The following is an 18,815-nucleotide window of genomic DNA, read 5'->3' as shown; positions in this document are numbered from 1 at the left end:
AGTTCAAATCAACGTGTAAAAAACTGTAGATGTTTGAGTGTCTAGGGCACCCCCAGGCCCCGCCCCCTTATAAATATAAAAATCATATTGAAAATTGCCATGTTCTTGAGATCTGTACCCTCTGCCCATTCAGAATTGTATTAGGAGTCAGTAGGAAGTGCTTCTTTCTCGTCTTTCGAGCAAACGAAAGAGGGTAGAGATTGTCAGCCTGTCAATGCTGTGGAGTCAGAGAACCACACCCAGGAATAAATAAGAAATAAGTGATAATACATCAGGAAGAAGGTGAAGAAAAAGATGGATATGCATGACCAAAACAGGCAAATGGTCGGAGATAGAGTACTGCTGCAACGCCATTGAAAAGATAGTTGCTGCAATGATATGTAAAACTTTAGAAGAGGTGGGTGACCCCCAATATAAATATAATTTGTGTAACTTACAACCCAATGTGTTCATACAGTAGCCTGCTCAGACAGATTCATGTGAGAATGATGTAATATTTGGTTTGCAATCTTTTACATTTTAAACATGTCAGCATATCAAAAATAATACGAAAGACATTGACTCTTGTTTGATTACTCAATGTATTATTATAACACAGGAGAGCTACTTGCGGTTGCGGCCTAAGTGACACACATTTGGGCCATTCCTCCACCCTCTCTGGTGCCCTTTGTGCCAGTTGCTGCTGTCCGCCCAACTGGCCAGACTGTGCTGGAGTCACAGGAACACATTGTGACAGCAATAAGTGGCAAAACGATTGCCTAGATAAATTAATATACGTCCTCACAAATATCAATATGCATATGAAACATTAAATGCATTGGCGAAAAAGTTAATTTTGTGTAAAATATTGGCACAGCCCTCTGTGTGACGCCAAAGTATCCACAGCCTGTAGAAATGTGCGTACGCCAGCCACGAAGTTTTGATTGATTGATTGATTGAAACTTTTATTAGTAGATTGCACAATGAAGTACATATTCCGTACAATTGACCACTAAATGGTAACACCCGAATAAGTTTTTCAACTTCTTTAAGTCGGGGTCCACTTAAATTGATTCATGATACAGATATATACTATCAGATATATACTATCATTATAATACAGTCATCACACAAGATAATCATCAGAGTATATACATAGAATTATTGACATTATTTACAATCCGGGATGTGGAGGGGGGGGGGGGTTAGGTTTGGTTGTTATCATCACTTCAGTCATCAACAATTGAGAACAGAGAAATGGACATTGAAACAGTGTAGGTCTGACTTGGTAGGATATGTACAGCAAGTAGTGGACATAAAGAGAGAGATCAGAAAGCATAAGAAAAAGTATCTACATTTGATTATTTACATTTGATTATTTACAATCCGGGGAGGGTGTTAGTTTAGGGTTGAAGTTGCCTGGAGGTGTACTTTTATTGCGGTTTTGAAGGAGGATAGAGATGTCCTTTCTTTTACACCTGTTCGGAGCGCATTCCACATTGATGTGGCATAAAAAGAGAATGCGTTAAGACCTTTGTTAGATCGGAATCTGGGTTTAACGTGGTTAGTGAAGCACCACACATTTCCATGTTCACTCTTGATACAATTCTACTTTGCCATGAAAAAGGGCCTACACAAGGTTTTTGTGCGTACGCAAGCTTAATGCATGATGCCCAAGATGTTTTGGGCGGATTTTATGAGGTTCACTGTGACATTTGCTAACCAACTAATGGCAGAGACTTTTGTAACTAAAATTTTTGCTTGCAACTTAAAGCTTGACAATTAGCGGAGAGACAGCTCTTATCTCAAAACACTCTGAAGTTGGGTCACTCTTAAGTTGAGCTACCTCTGTGTTATGTTATGTTATGATGTGTTACATATTATATGTAGGGCTGTTAAAAATAACAAGTTAACTCATGTGATTAATCACAAAAAATATTGCATTAATCATGTCATACACAGATTACCTGGTTAGCTGAAAGGCAGCGCGGCTTGCTGTACCATCAAGACTCCAACTGATGTCCTCACTGGCTAATTTTACTTCAAAATAAACCCAGATAGGACTTTTGATAAAAGTGTAAGCAAGGTTTGAGCAAATAAATGACGTACATTCAAGTAAAACATTTTAAAAATGTTACTGGATGATATTCTGATTATAAAATTGCATTTTTCCAAATATTGGGGTCTTTTTGAAGTTTAAAGGTATCTTAGCGAGTAATAACCTGTGATGAATTGTTATTCAGGCCCTGCGATGAGGTGGCGACTTGTCCAGGGTGTACCCCGCCTTCCGCCCAAATGCAGCTGAGGTAGGCTCCAGCACCCCCCGCGGCCCCAAACGGGACAAACGGTAGAAAATGGATGGATGGATGGAATTGTGATTCATCCAACTTCAAAAGTGTGATTAATCTGATTTGAAAAAATATTCATTTGACTGCGCTGATTGAACCCTTTAAACCAGGGGTGTCAAACGTAAGATCCGGCCCGCAAACAGGTTTTATCCGGCCCGCGGGATGAGTTTGCTAAGTATAAAAATGAGCCGAAACTTTTTAATGAAAGAAACTGCTGTTCTAAATGTGTCCACTGGATGTCACAATAACAATTATTTGTGTCTATGTAGTTTATGCTCCATATGTAAAAAAAAATATGCCACATGATGTTAGTACATCAGTCGAGGAAAATTATCAAACTACATAAATAACATCCTGTAATTTGATTTTTACATTATTTTTTTTATCTTGATAGATTGAAAATTAACACCAATGAGTTGACTGATGAACATAAGCACATAATTTATTCAGAAAGTATAAATAACGACAAATAAAAGTAGAGGTAACAGGTAAGTGTAAAAAACACCAACATTATGATTTGTACGATTTGTATGATTTGTATGTTTTGTTTGTGGGGCGGCATGGCGTAGTGGGTAGAGCGCCCGTGTCAGAAACCTGAGGGTTGCAGGTTCGCTCCCCGCCTCTTACCATGCCGTTGTGTCCTTGGGCAGGACACTTCACCCTTGCCCCTGGCGCCGCTCACACAGGTGAATGAGTGTTGAATGAATGATAGGTGGTGGTCGGAGGGGCCGTAGGCGCAAATTGGCAGCCATGCTTCCGTCAGTCTACCCCAGGACAGCTGTGGCTACGAAAGTAGCTTACCACCACTAGGTGTGAATGAATGATGGGTTTTTAACATGTAAAGCGACTTTGGGTACTTAGAAAAGCGCTATATAAATCCTAGTTATTATTGTACATTTTCAGAATGTGCTTGTTCTATTTTTAAACAAAGAAAACAATCTTAAGTTGTCTTTATTTTTAAGTTATCGTGCCATGATTTTACCAGTCCGGCCCACTTGGGAGTAGAATTTTCTCCATGTCGCCCCCGATCTAAAATGAGTTTGAAACCCCTGCTTTAAACCTTCTGTGTATTAAATACATCCTTTGCCGAATAATGGGTTAACTAATTAACATTGAAAATTCCATATATGTAAATGTAATCATTTAAAATCATAGCCATTTCAATTGATGAAAACTATGGTAATCTGATGCTGACATTGTTCAGACGTACTGTATATGTGTCACTAACGCTAATTGTGACCCCAAGATGCAGTAGATAGGAGGACGACGTGCAGGTAAGACAAGTATTTAATAATTATGAACATAGAATGAGCAGTTATGCACACAGCATGCAGCTAACAGTCAGTAACATAAATATTCGAGCCCTGACTGAAGGTCGAGACAGGCATAAATTGAAGGCTGAGTGGCAACTGACCAGGTGTGGCCAGGCTGCCAACTAGCACAGGTGAGGGGGAAAGCGCTCAAGGAGACAGACAGGAAGTGGAACTAAAATAAGAGCCCTGACCAGGAAATAAACACAAAACTAAGGAAACAACAGCTCATTTGAAACCTGACGTGACAAGTCGTCACAATATGCCCTCCATTATTAGTCCTTCTGGAAATACACCGGAAATCCATGTCTGAAAGATACCCATTTCATTTTTGGATGGATTATTTTACAATCTAGAAGTCTTACCTGTGGGTAGTAATGTTTAATTGTACTGTCCCTGTCAAATAAATACATAAATACAAATAAAAAATCTATATGTCAAATTCCCCATTGATATTTTGTTGAAATTAGCAGGAAAGACGATGGCCAAGACTGACAACAATCACATTCCAATGCTTCCCAGATACAAACAAGCTGCTCTTCCAAGCTGAATGGACAGAGTAGGACCACATTTGGGAATTTGGACTTGGAACTGGCCATCCAGCTGCTGTGGTTCCTTCCAGTCTGTCAGCCAGCCAGCGTCATCAGTGCATGGACACCAGCCCAGAAGGTAAATTAAACCACTTTCACACGCACAGTACCTTGATTGATTTTACGCGCACACATGTGCACGTTTATTAATTATTGCTAATTAAAAGGCAGATGCTCATATGTAGTAAACAAGAAAACATTTGAACACCCCCCCCCACACCCTTTTTTAAATGATGACAAACAGTGAATGAATGAACTAGTATGCTAAATTGGAATCACCATGGCAACTAGATATCCTCACATTGCAGAGTGACACATATACAGCAAAGAGTTGCCGCGGGGAGGTGGCAAAAAACATAGTTGGAGACAATCCTACATCCTTGCTTACCCTTGACACCGTTTCTACATAAGAGACAAAATGCAACGTTTTGATTTGTTATTGGCAGCACATGAGAAACATAATATAAGCATCTATTGTTTTCCAGCAAATACAATTAAAGCTATTTTTGCAGGCTATTATTAAGCACATATTGTTTAAAAGTACAAAGGCGATATGTCTCCAATATAGCAGGTTAGAACTGGTAACTGAAAAATGGTTGGTATTTTTGGCATAGATATAAACACTCAATTTGGAAACATTTGTTCAGTCTGTAATGCACATATATGCACGCATAGACCCCCAGCTGCTGCTCTCATGTAATTTATTACACACCCTTAACCCAGTGGAGTCATGAAATCAGCCTGGCCTTTGGAGACTATCCGCCCCCCCTTCCCACACACACACACACACACACACACACACACACACACACACACACACACACACACACACACACACACACACACACACACACACACACACACACACACACACACACAGAATCCAAGATTCTCTCTCAGTCGTTGCGGCCCGGCCACTCGACTGAGACCTTTTTGGGTTAATCAGAGTGGAGTCCCCCCAAGAGAGCGCACCAGGCCGACATAATGATAATAAACACTGAAAGAAAGCATGAAACTATGTAAAAGGTCTCAGTTGCTATGAGGAAATATAAAACAGAGGATAGCTCATCTTCCAAATTATCAGTACAAATATCATTTTAAGGTGGAACAAATGTGAGGTGTACTCCTGAAAGGTACAAAAGACACAATAGGGCCACATTGAACACAACACCAAAAAAAATGCATAATTTATCATCATTTCACAAGAATAAATTAGTAATGTAGACGCAAATAATGTGAAAATATTTCCTAAAGAAATTTGAAATGTGTGAAAAAAATACTTTCCTAATTTTAGGTGACCAAAACCGAAATATTATGAAGAAAAATCTTACTAAATTAAAGTCGGAAATTTTTCCCCAATAAAATCATAATACTGTGTTGTGAGGAAAAAACACTTACTTTTTAAACAAAAAAGTCATATTACAAGAAATATTTAGGATTTTATGATGTTAGAATTGTATTTTTAACAGTAGTCATTTTTACAAGAACAAAGTCAAAGTTCACTAAAAAGAATGTAATACAAATAAATGTGAATGAAATTGTGATTTAACAAAAATAAAACGTTTTGTTTTTTTTGACAAAATAGTTGCAATTCTATAATTTAAAAAATACCATTACCGGTAACTATAATATACTGTAGTTAGAAGTCTTACTAAAATAAAGTTGTAATTTTATTAGAACTAATAGACCTATAAAGTGATAGCAGCTGTGAGTTGTAATATTACCTATATAAAGTTACAATAATATAATAAATTAAAAATACAATTATGCTAAAATTCTGTAGTAAGAAGTTGTCATTTTACAAGAATAAAGTTGTAACTATAATATAATTTAATAGATGTATATCATTGATACAAATGATAAAAAAAAAACTGAAGAGAGAAATCATAATACCATAGGAAAGAAGTTGCAGTATTATTTGAAAAACGTGTAATTTTACGATACTATTCTTAGATTTTATTTAAAAAAATATTTTTTTAGAATAAAGATATAACAATAAGAATTTATTTGAAATATAATGTGAAGGAAGTTAGAATTTCACAATAAATATACTTCACAACAAATGTCATAATTTTAAGAAAAAAAAGTCATTATTTTAGAAGACTATTCACATTATTACAAAAGAGCATTTTTGTAATATTGTGAATCATCATTTTACAGAATTCCTTATTTTTGTCCACATAATAAAAATGTATCTTTATTCTAGTATTTCAACTGTTTAGTGTGGAATTTTTACGACGCTCATCTAATATTTTTAGTGAAAACTAAAGTATACTTTTTTTTGACACAACAGTTAGGCAAGGCAAGGCAATTCTATTTATAGAGCACAATTTGTACACAAGGCAATTCAAAGTGCTTTACAGAAATTTAAAAGAAGGAGATATAATTCAAATTGAAATCAGAAAATAAAATCTTCATCAAAACAATCAGAATTAATTAAAATCAATCAAATGTTGTAGATAAAATACTTTCAGTTGTCATATGCACAATTTAATACAAGTGTTTTCAGGCTGGATTGCCAACATTGAGGCCTGTCTCACATTTTCAGGAAGAGCATTCCAGATTTTAGGAGCATAAAACTGAAATAGTTTCACCATGTTTGGTCCTGAGTCTAGGCACCAGAAGGGGAGCACTATCTGAGGTTCTCAGAGCTCGAGATAGTTCATATGGTTCTAACATGTCAGAGATGTACTTTGGCACAAGACCATGAAAAGACTTGTTCACAAGGAGAGCTGTTTTTAAAGTATATTGTCTGAGCAACAGGAAACCAGTGCACTGACCTAAGTACTGTACTTATATGGTCGTATTTCCTGGTTCTAATCAGGACTCGAGCAGCAGCATTCTGGATGTACTTCATCTGCTTTATAGCTCGTTTAGAGAGCCCAGTGAGAAGGCCATTACAGTGGTCTAACCTTCTGGAAAAAAGGCATGGATTAATTAGTCTTTCTAAGTCTGGTTTAGACATCATTCCTTTGATTTTGGCAATGTTTTTCAGGTGGTAAAAAGCTGCTGATGTGCCTGCTAAAGTTAAAATCCGAGTCCATTGTTACCCCAAGATTTTGAATCTAATCACTAGGTTTCCGTACGATAGTCTCTAAGGTTACTAATAATAGTTTGTCTTTGCTTCTGTGGGCCGAAGACAAGGATTATTAATGTTTTGTACCACACAGACACAAGTCTGTTATTAAAATCCCCCCATTCATCCATCCATCCATCCATTTTCTACCGCTTATTCCCTTCGGGGTCGCGGGGGGCGCTGGAGCTTATCTCAGCTACAATCGGGCGGAAGGCGGGGTACACCCTGGACAAGTCACGTTTGTTAAAATGTTTAAAAGGTCTTGTCTCACTGCTACGTAATTTGCTTGAATACAACTGCAGACAGGTCAAAAGGGCCGGCATAGCAAGTCAGCCCTTCCAGAAGCATCCTTGCACTTTCTTGAATGAGCTTAATGAGCCCTAGGGACCATAAGGGAATAGCTCAACCTTAGACCAGTTGAGCTACCACTGTGTTATGTTATGATGTGTTACATATTATATGTAGGGTTGTTAAAAATAACCACTTAACTCATGTGATTAATCACAGAAAATATCGCATTAATCATGTCATACACAGATTACCTGGTTACCACCAAGACTCCAACTGGTGTCCTCACTGGCTAATTTCACTTCAAAATAAACCCTGATAGGACTTTCGATAAACGTGTTAGCAAGTTTTGAGGAAATAAATGACGTACATTCAAGTAAAACATTTTAAAAATGTTCCTGGATGAGATTCTGATATATAAAATTGCATTTTTGTCCAAATATTGGGGTATTTTTTTAAGTTTAAAGGCCTACTGAAATGAATTTTTTTTATTTAAACGGGGATAGCAGATCCATTCTATGTGTCATACTTGATCATTTCGCGATATTGCCATATTTTTGCTGAAAGGATTTAGTAGAGAACAACGACGATAAAGATCGCAACTTTTGGTATCTGATAAGAGAAAGCCTTCCCTACCGGAAGTAGCGTGACATAGTCAATTGAAAGGCTCCTCACATTTTCCTATTGTTTTCAACGCGGCTAGAGCGATTCGGACCGAGAAAGCGACGATTACCCCATTAATTTGAGCGAGGATGAAAGATTCGTGGATGAGGAACGTTCGAGTGAAGTACTAGAATGCAGTGCAAGACATATCTTTTTTCGCTCTGACCGTAACTTAGGTACAAGCTGGCTCATTGGATTCCACACTCTCTCCTTTTTCTATTGTGGATCACGGATTTGTATTTCAAACCACCTCGGATACTATATCCTCTTGAAAATGAGAGTCGAGAACGCGAAATGGACATTCACAGTGACTTTTATCTCCACGACAATACATCGTCGAAACACTTTAGCTACGGAGCTAACGTGATAGCATCGTGCTTAACTGCATATAGAAACAAAATAAATAAATCCCTGACTGGAAGGATAGACAGAAGATCAACAATACTATTGAACCAGGGACATGTAAATACACGGTTAATGCTTTCCAGCCTGGCGAAGGTTAACAATGCTGTTGCTAACGACGCCATTGAAGCTAACTTAGCAACCGGACATCACAGAGCTATGCTAAAAACATTAGCTATCCACCTACGCCAGCCAGCCCTCATCTGCTCATCAACACCCGTGCTCACCTGCGTTCCAGCGATCGACGGTGCGACGAAGGACTTCACCCGATCACAGATGCGATCGGCGAGACGGAGGAAGTTAAGGTGAGTTCGGCGGCTAACGCGTCTGCTATCCATCTCTGTCTTCCTGGTTGTGTTGCTGTTGTCCGCCGCTAATACACCGATCCCACCTACAACTTTCTTCTTTGCAGTCTCCATTGTGCATTAAACAAATTGCAAAAGATTTACCAACACAGATGTCCAGAATACTGTGGAATTTTGAAATGAAAACAGAGCTTTTTTGTATTGTATTCAATGGGGTACCAATACTTCCGCATCAACTGATTCCGTCACGCGCATACGTCGTCATATCTAGACGTTTTCAGCCGGAAGTGTGGCGCAAAATTTAAAATTGCAATTTATAAGTTAACCCGGCCGTATTGGCATGTGTTGCAATGTTAAGATTTCATCATTGATATATAAACTATCAGACTGCGTGGTCGGTAGTAGTGGGTTTCAGTAGGCTTTTAAAGGTATCCTAGCGAGTAATAACCTGTAATGAATTGTGATTCATCTAAATTCAAAAGTGTGATTAATCTGATTTTAAAAAAGAATCGCTGATTGAACCCTTTGAACCTTCCGTGTATTAAATACATCCTTTGCCTAATAATGGGTGAACTAATTATTAAATCATTTAAAATCATAGCCATTTCATTTGATGAAAACTATGGTAATCTGATACTGACATTCAGACGTACTGTATACGTGTCACATATGCTAATTGTGACCCCAAGATGCAGTAGATAGGAGGACAAAGTGCAGGTGAGACAAGTATTTAATAATTAAGATTATTAATGTTTTGTACCACACATACTCTGTTATTGAAATCCCCCCATTTACGTTTGTTACAATGTTTAAAAAGTCTTGTCTCACTACTACGAAATTTGCTTAAATACAACTGCTGACAGGTCAAAAGGGCCCGCATGGCAAGTCAACCCTTCCAGAAGCATCCGTGCACTTCCCTGAATAAGCTTAATGAGCCCTACGGACCGGAAGGGAATAGCTCAACCTTAGACCAGAATGAAATAAAAATTCAAATTCAAACGTTGTTATGCGTATACATTTAGAAGACAGCATGTAGTATGCACACTAGGAGCGATCGGAATTATGCCTAAGGTAGAGGCGATTAATTTTTTAATGGATTCCATGTTTTATTCATAGCACCTATCCAGTCCTGGCTATGGCAGAGTGCACAAGGGAGGGGCTGCGGTCAGGAGAGGAGAACACATGGCAAATATTTCAGTCTTGGGGAGCAGAAATGCACGTGGAACGCGGCCATGAATGGAAATGTCATTCTAGCTGGCTGTGAATGGCTTCGTGTGGACAGTGTGTTTGTTTTGAGTGAAAGTGAAAGAAGCGAAGGGTGTGTCTTCCTGACAGAGACCAGTAAGACCAGTTACGCTGTCCTAGAAATCCATTTCCTGTATCTACCGAGAGAAAACGCCCTGCCATGCGTTACGGATGCAGCATGAACAGGAGGAGCATCACTATTCCTCATTCTCTCACATCTGTACTTTTTTTTTTTTTTTTTTAAAATCAGTTTACTTTAATCCGGCTTGACCCTGCCAATGTTAACCATTGCCTGCTCATCCTTTTTGTACACATTTATCAACACTCATTTATCCCTATGTACCAGCTGGTGACTGATTTAATAGATATCCATTTGCTGACTGACAGGAGCCAAAGCTGCTTGATGACCTCCAGGTGATAATAAGGATGCAACAGGGTCGGCCACAAGGATAGATTTAAGGATGTATAGGCAATGGTCTGGGTTGTCAGTGATCATGATTTTTTCTTTCATGTTAAGATTTTTTCTTTATACTCCACTGTAAACATCAGCTTTACAGGTGCCAGATTCTTTGTATCTCTGCTGTTCAGGGCTGTGGAACTATTAAAATATTTAATCATGACTAATCATATTTTGTCTTTAGTTAAAGGGAATGTATAGCACGTGTTACAGACGTAATGACGTAACTACGTAAGTACATAACCCATGCACCCGCATTAGCTGGGGTATTTTTTGGTTCAAGAAAAGCGGTAGAAAATGGATGGATGGTTTCAAGAAAATGTAACTGTCAGGAAGTTGCAAACAGCCTTTTTAACTTGTAATTAATTGTGCTTAAAAATTAAAAATTGTGCTTAATCGCAGATAGATGGTTTTTTTTGTATCTTTAATAAGTGTACCTCCAAGGGGAATTGCACTTTTTTGTATTTTTGCCTGTTGTTCACAACCAGTATGAAAGACATGACGACGGATCTATTTTTTTAATGCATTCTAATTTTTAAATAAACCTAAATAAAAGTCCACTTACAACGGAGCCAATGGTAGGTCCTCTATTCCGCCCATAAACGCAATAAATAACCATCCAAAAATTGCCAAAAATACTCCATTTACATTTCGTGACTTAAATATTAACAATGTTAGTGATATTGTTATTTTAAGTGCTAACACAGACAAACTATTTATAACGGTGCCCTGATCACTAGCTTGTGTGCCTATATTGACATCATCGAGTGGTAGGCTGCTTCCTTGCTTGTGGAAGTTATTGTACATTATAAATATTGCATCTCACCTGGAAAGTAGAAGGATGAGGACATTTTACGGCATGCTGGTACACTTTGACAGCCAATTTAGTCCCGAGAAGGGCGAGAACGACACGAAAAAACACTTTGTTCCACCCTCTTTTCTTGACAAGGATCATTAGTCATTCTTCACCTAAACAGGAATATCCCAAGATTCTATTAACTGGTATCTTTATGACAGCAGACATTGTATAGTATGTGATGTTTTTTTATGTTGGCTCTCATGAAGTCTGCAGTGAGTAGTAATCAGTGATGTTGTCGTAAAAAAGCGAATGTCGTGATGCGTTTTTTAAATGAATGCGCCGCGTACGCTTAAATTGAGCAAAATACGTAAATATTTAACGTTATTATTAATGTGCCTGTTACTACATTACATATATACTTACATCATATATATAAAACATTAATGGAGGTAAATGTTTTTTTTTAAGGGTTTTATAGGCAGAATAGAGCGACTTCCATAGACTCTATTGTAAGCAGACTTTTGATTGCATTTATTTATGATTGAGAATGCATAAAAAGAAGGAAAAAAATGTGTGTTTTTCTCTTACATAAAGATTGTGAGCAAATTGTGCAGTTCCCCTTTAAAAGATCATTTCAAGTTTTTAGTACTCTTAACATGGGACTGGACAATTTGTTTGTTTTCTAGATGATAGAAGAATATGCACAGAACAAAGTATGACAGCTTTCAAGAATGATCTGAGGAATCAAAGTTGGGACAATGTATACAGTGAAAATGATGTAGATGATGCATATGGTATTTTTTTTAATACCTTCGAGATGCTTTATGACAAACACTGTCCATTGAAACAACTTAGTAAGAAGCAAAAAAAAAAAAAATCAACCATGGATGACAAAAGGACTAAAACATGCTTGCAACAAGAAGAATACATTATATTGAACATTCATAACACAAAGATCTACAGAGGCAGAAAACAAGTCCAAAACGTATACAAGCTAACTGGCATACTACGAACACGTAGGAAAGCATATTACAGTCAGTTTTTAGATCGAAACAAAAACAATATGAGAGCAACATAGGGCAATCCTAAATAGCATTATTAAAAATGGTGCTAAGAAGGACTATCCTTAATACTTCTCAGATGGAAATGTAAAAAATTACAATATGAACGAAGTAGTTGTAAGCTTCAATAAGTACTTTGTGAACATTGGACCAAATCTGGAGGAAAATATTACAGATCCCGAGTCAGTTGAGGACTTGAATGACACTATAGACAGAAATCCCTACTCGATGTTCCTTGAAGGTGTGACAAAAGAGGAAATAAGCAATATTGTGAAAATTTTTTAATCCAAGACCTCAACTGATTGTAACTCAATTGATATGGAAACGATAAAAAGGGTTATTGAAGAGATTTCAGAACATTTAACATATATCATTTTAAACAGGCAAATTCCCAGACAAAATGAAAATAGCAAAAATTGTACCAATTTATTAGACTGGTGACAAACACCAATTTACAAACTAAAGACCTGTTTCTCCCACAATTTTCTAAAATTATTGAAAAACTGTTCAACAACAGATTGGACAAATTCATAAATAAAAATCAAACACTCACAGACAACTAATATGGCTACCGAGCCAAAATTTCAACATCAATGGCATTAATCGAATTAACGGAAAAGATTACCAATGCGATAAGATAGCAAAAAATGTGCTGCTGCAGTGTTTATGGATTTAACAAAATCATTTAACACAATTAATCACAGTATCTTAATTAATTAATTAGAAAGGTATGAAATCAGAGGGTTGGTCTTGAACTGGGTTAGAAGCTAATTAACCAACAGGAAGCAATACGTCAAGAGAGGCGAACACACGTCTACAGAGCTGAAAATATCTTGTAGCGTACCTCAGGGATCAATACTGGGACCAAAATTGTTCAATCTTAATACAAACAACATTTGTAAAGTTACAAAGGACTTTAAGTATGTACTATTGGCAGATTATACAACTGCGATTTGTTCAGAAGAGAACACACAGAAGCTAATACAAATAACAATAAATAAACAAATTAAAAAGATGGTTTGACAAAAACAGACTATCTTTGAATCTCAGTAAAACTAAAATAATATTATTTGGTAACAGTAGAAGTGAAAGTCAAACACAAATACAAATAGGCAGAGTAGATATTGAAAGGGTAAAAGAAAACACATTTTTGGGTGTAATAATAGATGATAAAATGAACTGGAAACCTCATGTAAAATATATGACATAAAATAGCAAGAAACACGTCAATAATGAATAAAGCGAAATATGTTCTGGATCAAAAATCACTTCATATTCTCTACTGCTCACTTGTGTTACCATATCTGAGTTATTGTGTAGAAATATGGGAAACTACTACAAATGTGCACTTCATTCACTAACGGTGTTACTAAAAACATAAATTACAATAATACACAAGGTTGGATAAGAGAATATACAAACCCTTTATTTATTGGATCAAAAATATTGAAATTCAAAGACTTGGTGCATTTGCAAACAGCTAAAATTATGCACAAAGCGAACTATAACCTGCTACCCAAGAATGTACAACAATTCTTGTCAACAAAAGAGGAGAAATATAACCTTAGAGGAAAATCGAATTTAAAACATTTGTATGCGCGTACAACACTTAAAACTTTTAGCATGTCCATATATACAATTCAATTATGGAATGGATTAAGCAAATAAATCAAACAAAGGACTAATATGATTCAGTTTAAGAGACTGTTCAGACTATAAGTGTTCACAAAGTACAAAGAAGAACAACTATAATGATAATCTTGAACCTTTTTTTTTGAGATAATGATTATTTAATATTTGTTTACTTATTTGTGGTATATTATTTATTCATTCACTGTTCTGTTACAAACAGAGAACAAGGAAATGGGATACAATTGCTATGATGTAAAAAGGGGTAGGATTAAATAAACTCTGCTTCAAATAAGCTCTGCTTCTTCCGGACGTGCCGTAATGAAACAACTGGAAATATGTAATGCATTACATTGTAATCGTATTGTATGCATGTTCGAAATAAACTGAAAACTGAACTACTAATTTAATTAGAGTACATATTGGCACCATAGAATACTAATTTAATTAGAGTACATATTGGCACCATAGAAGGACAAATTACAGGTCTTGTTTGAGGTGCAGTGTATATGCAGACTGCTATTTAAGGAAATATTTCATAAACTCCTTTCACACAGAGATCTCGCAGAATACTTTACATAGCAAAACCCACCCGAAAAATAATTGCATGCATTATTTGTTCCGCACACAGAAGCACTTTCCTTTAAAACGCCAGCGCAAAGAAAGGTCAGTTTTTTACAGACGCATCGGCTGTGATGCCACCTTCAAAGGCAGAAAATTGCCAGGTCGGCTTCCTCTTAGCATTCCATGTTGGTGCCTTTTATACAAAACAACCTATGTCGAAAAATATACAAAAAATGTTGTCTTTTACAGGCAGTGTAAAGACTTCATACTCTATGGCTTTGACGCTATACCTTTGAAAGTGGAAAATTTGCCGGGTCTAATTCCTCCCCCTTTTTCATGTTGGTGCCTTTTAAAAAGAACAGGCACATCATGATGCTACATCAGAAAGCCAAAAATTGCTGGGTCAACTCAGGCCCATATTACCTATTTCTTCTTGTGCCTCAACTATTTTTATCTCGCTCCCCGCTAGGAGAGGTCATTTTTTTTCACGCCCCCTGAATTTAAAAACTACACAACAGGGTTATTCAACAGGTGGCTCGGAGCCAAATCTAATGACACCTTATGGTCCCCCAGTTCAGTTCAAAACTTAGGAGACAAACATTTTTGCAGCAAATTCTTAAAAACACTAGAGGGCTCCTGTTGTATAGAGGAATTTGGGCTACTGTAAACACATTGGCAGATCCTTGCATTGACATTTTAACCTCGCTAGCAAACAAAAAACACTGGGATCAAAACTAGTGATTTACATAACCTCAAGGCACTCCTGAAAGTCCCCTTTATTTGGCAGTTAATCTTTTTTTTCGTGATGTGCTTTATGTAACTAAGATTTTGCTAAAGCTTGTTTATTTCAGATGCAGTCAGTCATTATTTGTTTACACTTCTTTAGTTATACTAATAGTGTTCTTCAAGGTTGCATTTTAGTTTTTCTCTTTTTCATCATTTTCATTATTTAACTCGCCCGCGAGTTCACTTCAAAAACTTGTGAGACTCACATTTTTGCAGGAGATTCTTAAAAACAGTGTTGTCATAGAGATGATATTTGACTACCGGTAGCTTTTTTACAGAAGGTCCTCAAAAACAGCAGAGCGCACCCGTAACTCTGACAAAACATCTATCCATCCATCCATCCATGTTCTATCGCTTGTCCCTCTCGGAGTTTAAATGGACCAAAATTTAATGTCTACTGTAGAGAACGCTGGTTCTCTGGTGTTTAGCTTTCTGGAAATGTGGCCCCCAATTTAGTCAAATATCCATTCTATAGATAACCTGGTAACGTATGTGTATTTGTCAAGCTAGCTGTTGAGTAGTACTTGATTCAAATGTATTCTACCTAAGGTTATCGTATATATATCATATATCAGATTCCGGGGCGCGGCCACCGCTGCTGCTCACTTCTCCCCTCACCTCCCAGGGGGTGAACAAGGGGATGGGTCAAATGCAGAGGACAAATTTCACCACACCTAGTGTGTGTATGACAATCATTGGTACTTTAACTTTAACTTTAATAGCATACCCTCATTACCAACAGTAGTAAACCTAAGGACTATGTATACTTCCTCATATTTCCCTGGTCAGACTGTCGATCAATTCATTATTGCGGCCCCGTACCTGGAAGCTTGCAGTGGCGGGCTGTGCGTTTCCCACCTAGGCCTTCAGTGATGTCCTACTTAGTCCAACTTTAATAAATACCTCTCAAAATACTGTAATTGATGTCACCACATGACCACGTCTGGAGAAATGCTATACAGAAACACATTTACGCACTACTGGACATTGAATCACCTCTACAGTGTACCAAACAGGCTATATTTCGGCACATTTAAAAATCAATTAGCCCGCATTAGCATTTAAAACATACCTTGTGTGGTACTGTCAAATGTAAATAATTGTTTAACACATTAAATGTGGAAAAATGAATAAATAAAATATTTAAACTTTTTCTTTGTGAGTTAAAAAAGTGAGAACCGATGATTTCTCTGTTGGCCGGGTATGGCTCCGGTGCCGCTTCCTGCTTTTCGCAAAATTACAATTTGTGATTGGATTCTCACTTGGGAGTGACTTGTGAAAATCCAGTCACAGTCACGTTTAGCGTAAGGCTACCTAGATGGGCTACTGTCAACAACTCGAGATCTGATTGGCTAACGCAACTGCCTTATCAACTGTCTATCGGGCAGAATTCATACAGCGCTGGCAACAAGCTAGCTGAATTCTGATTGGATAAAAGCTCTAATGTAAAAACAAGCAACACTGGAGCCTAACAAGGCATGAAGAAAATATAATGAATACTTTATGGAAAGTAGATTAAAATTAACTTTTATTATTCTATGATCATGATTTATGTTAGGCCAGCAGATAAGGCCTTGCTGGCCCGAAAGGCACACCACTGGAAGCTTGTGTATCGATCAGGCATTACACATGACACCTATACTGCAAGTGCCCTGCCCCACTGTTTGAGGAACACCTGGAAAAAATAGCTGTGTGCAAGGAGGAATCGTATTTTGGTAATGAGTGCTTGCAAAAAATCCATTGTAAATTATTTGTCACCTGCCAAGATTTATAATTTTATTTTTAGAAAAGTATTCAGTTGTACGAGCTATTTACTTATTTTTAATCATGGACTATTTTTTAATTTGAACATAAATAGTTTTTTTTTTTTTTTTAACTTCTGGTTTAAAAATTTTCAAATTGAGAAAATATTCAAGTAAAATATTTTGTTTTTTCCACCCCTCAAAGAAGAAAATCTTGCTTAAAGATTCCGCAACATCTAATTGCAAGTTGGGGAATGCTTGTTTTCAGAATAAAATACTTATTTCTGAAATGAAAAGTCATGCTAATTTCTAAATTCACAAATCTTCTTAAGTACAATTCTCTGTCCATGCAGCGAGTTAACTTGACTAGTTGGGGCGGTATATAACCTGAGGGTTGCAGGTTCGATCCCAGCTTCCGCCATCCTAGTCACTGCCGTTGTGTCCTTGGGCAAGACACTTTACCCACCTGCTCCCAGTGCCAACCACACTGGTTTAAATGTAACTTAGATATTGGGGTTTCACTATGTAAAGCGCTTTGAGTCACTAGAGAAAAGTGCTATATAAATATGATTCACTTCACTAGTTTTTAGTATTTTTTCCTAAAATGTAGTCGTTTTACCTTATATATTGACAGGTCTTTTTTGCAGTGTAGGAAATACTAAAAAATATGCAATGCAAACTGAATTCAAAGCATTTAGAGAAATTATGATATTAAAATATTCCACCTTCTGTGTGCAAGTGCTATTGACAGATTAAAATATTAATAGAAAAAAAAATAGTACACTGCCTCCTCTATTATTTTTAACACGGCGGATTTATCAAAAGACAGGTCGTGCTAATAATAAAAAAAATTCCATCAGATCGTTTGTGCCCTTCTAGTGAAAAATCATGAGTGTATTGTTCATGCATCTTTGGGAGGATAGTAGGCGGGGTCAGAGCGAAGCTGCCGGTTTTTCAGCCAATAAAAGGCCGAGGTGTGGCTGCCGGTGGGCGTGGACGCAGGGGAAGAGGCGGAGCCAGAAGCGGAAGTGTGTTTCGGCTGATCCCTCACTGTCATTCGGCCACGGTCGGCTTCAGTAGAGGGGGGCAGCCAAAGAGCGCGCACACACGCACACAAGGAAGCAGGCAGATTAACCCAAAAAATATTGAAGCAAAAAATGAAAGCGACCGAATAAGACTCGTGACCCATCCGCAGCGGAGTGCATTTGACGCGTTGCCACGAAGCCCTCGGATGACACGGTCCACAGTGCAGGCAGAGCGGTGTCATTGAGCAGGCAGGACACGTCAAGAGAAGGGAGGAAGAGAGAAAAAAAAAAAAAGCTGACCGACAGCACTCAGCTTTTTAAATCGCCCCCTGCCTGCATCGAAGACATCCTTCCAGGGACGACACCTTGCTGTCAAGCCGACGGAAGGTTCTCGACAAAGAGGTCGGAGGTGGTGATCAGAAGGTGAAACATTTATATTCGATCGCAGCCAGCTAGCATGCTAACAGCTAGAAGCTACAAAGCTATAGCTAGTACTAACCCATATTAGCCCGTCAGTTTTTTTAACCGGTTACAAATCGTTTCTTT

General features: G+C 37.5%; 1 protein-coding gene across 4 annotated transcripts in view; it reads left to right on the top strand.

Annotated features, from left to right (window-relative positions):
- cpeb4b (cytoplasmic polyadenylation element binding protein 4b) overlaps positions 1 to 18,815 on the top strand; it is a 90,604-nt gene that overhangs the window by 11,836 nt on the left and 59,953 nt on the right. For 3 of the 4 annotated variants that reach the window (XM_062048788.1, XM_062048791.1, XM_062048789.1), the window contains one exon: positions 4,160 to 4,306. In XM_062048788.1, coding sequence (XP_061904772.1) covers positions 4,288 to 4,306 — 19 coding nt within the window. In that variant the 5' untranslated portion in view covers positions 4,160 to 4,287. Of the gene's footprint in view, positions 1 to 4,159; positions 4,307 to 18,266; positions 18,693 to 18,815 lie in introns of those variants that run through there. The other variant, XM_062048790.1, reaches the window with a different exon arrangement.

Source organism: Entelurus aequoreus, linkage group LG05 (assembly GCF_033978785.1).
Source record: "Entelurus aequoreus isolate RoL-2023_Sb linkage group LG05, RoL_Eaeq_v1.1, whole genome shotgun sequence".
NCBI classification, from domain to species: domain Eukaryota; kingdom Metazoa; phylum Chordata; class Actinopteri; order Syngnathiformes; family Syngnathidae; genus Entelurus; species Entelurus aequoreus.
The sequence above is the reverse complement of the archived record's forward strand: the minus strand, read 5'-3'. Positions and strand labels throughout refer to the sequence as shown.